Source organism: Merops nubicus, unplaced genomic scaffold (assembly GCF_000691845.1).
Source record: "Merops nubicus isolate BGI_N331 unplaced genomic scaffold, ASM69184v1 scaffold38280, whole genome shotgun sequence".
NCBI lineage: Eukaryota > Metazoa > Chordata > Aves > Coraciiformes > Meropidae > Merops > Merops nubicus.
Window position 1 is genome coordinate 1 of NW_008584254.1, and position 3,040 is coordinate 3,040.

The 3,040-nt window shown below is 47.1% G+C and overlaps 1 protein-coding gene across 1 annotated transcript; it reads right to left on the reverse strand.

Moving 5' to 3' along the window:
• Positions 1 to 2,201: 2,201 nt before the first annotated feature.
• LOC103776042 (antimicrobial peptide THP2-like) lies at positions 2,202 to 3,019 on the reverse strand (the record flags this gene model as incomplete). The annotated part of the gene is made up of 2 exons (XM_008943533.1): positions 2,962 to 3,019; positions 2,202 to 2,322 (listed from the first exon to the last, which is right to left on the reverse strand). Coding segments are annotated over exons 1-2 (179 nt in total), but the record flags the coding sequence as incomplete, so codon positions are not given.
• Between the last annotated feature and the right edge of the window lie 21 nt (positions 3,020 to 3,040).

Consider the following 3,040-nt stretch of genomic DNA (forward strand, 5'->3'; position numbering starts at 1 on the left):
TTTTTATCTTATTTCCATTAATTATTTCCTAAGAAAACTTATTTATTAATAATTTATTGATAAATATGCCTCTAATTATTAAATTATATTTTAAAAGGACTCATTAATAATTTATTAAGGACTATGTTCTCATCTAAATCCACAAGTTTTACTGTTGTTTTTTTTTTCCCCAATTCTCCTCCCCATCCTCCAAGGTTTGTGTGTCAAAAGCCAGGGAGGATCATTGCCCTCAGCCTGTGAACAGACACACACATTTCAGTGATGGGAGTGCTGAACAACAACAATTTATTGAAAAAGAAGGAAAGCAATGCAGAATACATTTGGGTTTACTCTACATCATAAAGCTTTTTGCATTAAAAATTGCAAGTGCACGAGGCTTTGTAGCTGGATCCTGTGGTTCTAGCAGCAAAGGCCTTCAAAGCAAATTCCCAGGTTTAGAATAAGTTTTCACCACTCTTGACTGGGCAGTCCACGAAGTTTTTGTGTGTACCATGGCCTGCACAAAGGGAAAAATAAAACAAGATTCAGATTATCTTTCTGCCTGTATTCTCTCCTTACTTCCTCTCAGTCCCTGCATATTTTCCTCTTGGGTATAAATACTTGCCAAAATACCTGGTATCAGGTGTGGTCAGGCTGGGACAGCCCTGTGCACTCACAGCATGGTGGGACTGGAAGGGACCTTTGGAGATCATCTGGTCCAACCCCCCTGCTCCAGCAGCTCACCCACAGCAGGGTGCCCAGGATCACATCCAGGCAGATTTGGAATCTCTCCAGAGCAGGAGACTCCACAGCCTCTCTGGGCAGCTGCTCCAGGCTCACAACAAAGGATTTTCTCCTCCTTTTCAGATGGAACCTCCTGGGTTCCAGTTGGTGCCCGTTGCCCCTTGTCCTGTCACTGGCACCACTGAGCAGAGTCTGGCCCCAGCCTCTTGCCCCCCGGGGCCCTTTAGCTCTTGCTCAGCACTGCTCAGATCCCCTCTGAGGCTTCTCTTCTCCAGCTCAGCAGCCCCAGGGCTCTCAGCCTGGCCTGGCACAGAGATGCTCCAGCCCCTCAGCATCTCCACAGCCTCCACTGGATTCTCCCCAGTAGTTCCTTGTCTCTCTTGAACTGGGGAGCCCAGAACTGGACCCAACACTCCAGTCATGACCTCCCTGGGGCAGAGTAGAAGGGGAAAAGAACCTCCCTCAACCTGCTGCCCACACTCTTCTTACCTGTGGGTAGGAAAATTCTTTTCCTACTGCTTCAGGAAAAGGAGGCAATTAAACAGATATCCCTTGATACTGGTGTGAATACATTCATTCCTGAATGAAAACAGAAGTCTACCTTTTGTATGGTAATTCCTTTTTACAACACTTTGCATGCACTCGAGGGCACTCAGATCTGTGCTCAGCTGCAGTGTAACTGAGTTCTCCTCTGCTCCCCACACAGCACAGCAGCCCTCTTCTGCAAATCCCAAACCCTGATGTTTTACTCTGGAACAGGAGATGTAAAGGGGCCAAAGAGAGCTGGAACCACACAATGTGGACATCTGTGACCATACTTTATCTTTCTTTCCAGGGTAGGTCATTGCTCCAGAGGAGGTCAAAAAAATGATGCAAGAGCTGGAGCCCCTCTGCTGGGAGGCCACCAGGAGAGAGTTGGGCTTGGCCAGCCTGGAGAGAAGGCTCCAGGGAGACCTTCTGGGGGCTGCCAGGACTTCAGGGGGGTGTAGAAGAATGATGGGGCTATCTTTTTAGCAAGGCCTGTTGTAATAGGACAAGGGGGATGGTTTTCAACTAAAAGAGGGAGATTTAGACTGGAGAGAAGGAAGAAATTGTTGATGCTGAGGGTGGTGAGGCCCTGTCCCAGGCTGCCCAGAGAGGTGGTCGCTGCCCCATCCCTGGCACCATCCCAGGGGAGGTTGGCCGGGACTCTGAGCACCCTGCTCTAGCTGCAGATGTCCCTGCTCCCTGCAGGGGGTTGGACTAAATGACCTTTGAATGTCCCTTCCAAGCCAAACCATTCTATGACTATGATTCTGCGGTGCACATCTCAGGAGAAAGAGCAGAGCAGAGCTCAACCTGCTTCAATTCTTGACTGTTCTCATGGCATCATAGGGCTTTCCCTTAGATTCAGTCTGAACATTCAGTAGCATTGAGCAGACAAACAGATTTGCCTGCTCATTTGGAAAACAATAAGCCTTGGTAAGCGTCAAACTCACGGTTTGCAGCAGGAGCGGAACCCAAAGCAGCTTCCAACCTTAACCAAATGGAATGGACATCTTCCAAAGTGACACGACCCATGTCTACAGAACAACATGTCCCTCCGGGGTGAAGAGAAACCTGCAACAACATGGAAAAAATGTCCTTCCCTCTTGGAAAATGCAGCCAACAGAATCCCCCGTGTGTTGAGCTGCCTTCACCACCAACTGCCTTAAAGACTATTGACCACAGCTGGCCATGGTAAAAGGCCATGTAAGAGGTAAGGTTACAAAGTAGGTCTACACCTTGCAGAAGTGGGATCTTCAGCTCAAAATGCAGCTAAATGACCTTTAATCCCAGGTGGAGAATGATAGAGACCTGACTCGTTGTCCTTTACCTTGTGGTTACGTGTCCAGAGGCTTTAATACTGGCTTCTGTCTGAAAATAATTGGCTACCCTTCATACTCATCTGCACTGTCAAGCACCATGACTCCAACAGGGACCATCTCAGGTGTCTAACACCAGAGCATTTTGCATGATATTTTTAGGAAGACACCAGAAGTGAAAAATCACTTTTCTTCAGAAGTCCTAATTTCTCCACCTTTGAAAGAGTTTTCATAGAGCAGCACAGGCACTGAGCTATTTGATGAGCTCCTGCTCAGTTTTGAGCTATTTTAACCATTAGTAGTTAAAATTTTAGCAAGTAGTGGTTGAAATGTGCTCAAAGTTTCTGTCAGGTGCACAAAAATCCCCTTCTAGCATCTTTTTTTTCCACCTTACCTGGAGAAACCTGAAGTGCCAAGAGGAGGACAGAAAAGAGCAGGTAAAGGATCTTCATGACTGTGGATTTGCTGTAGGG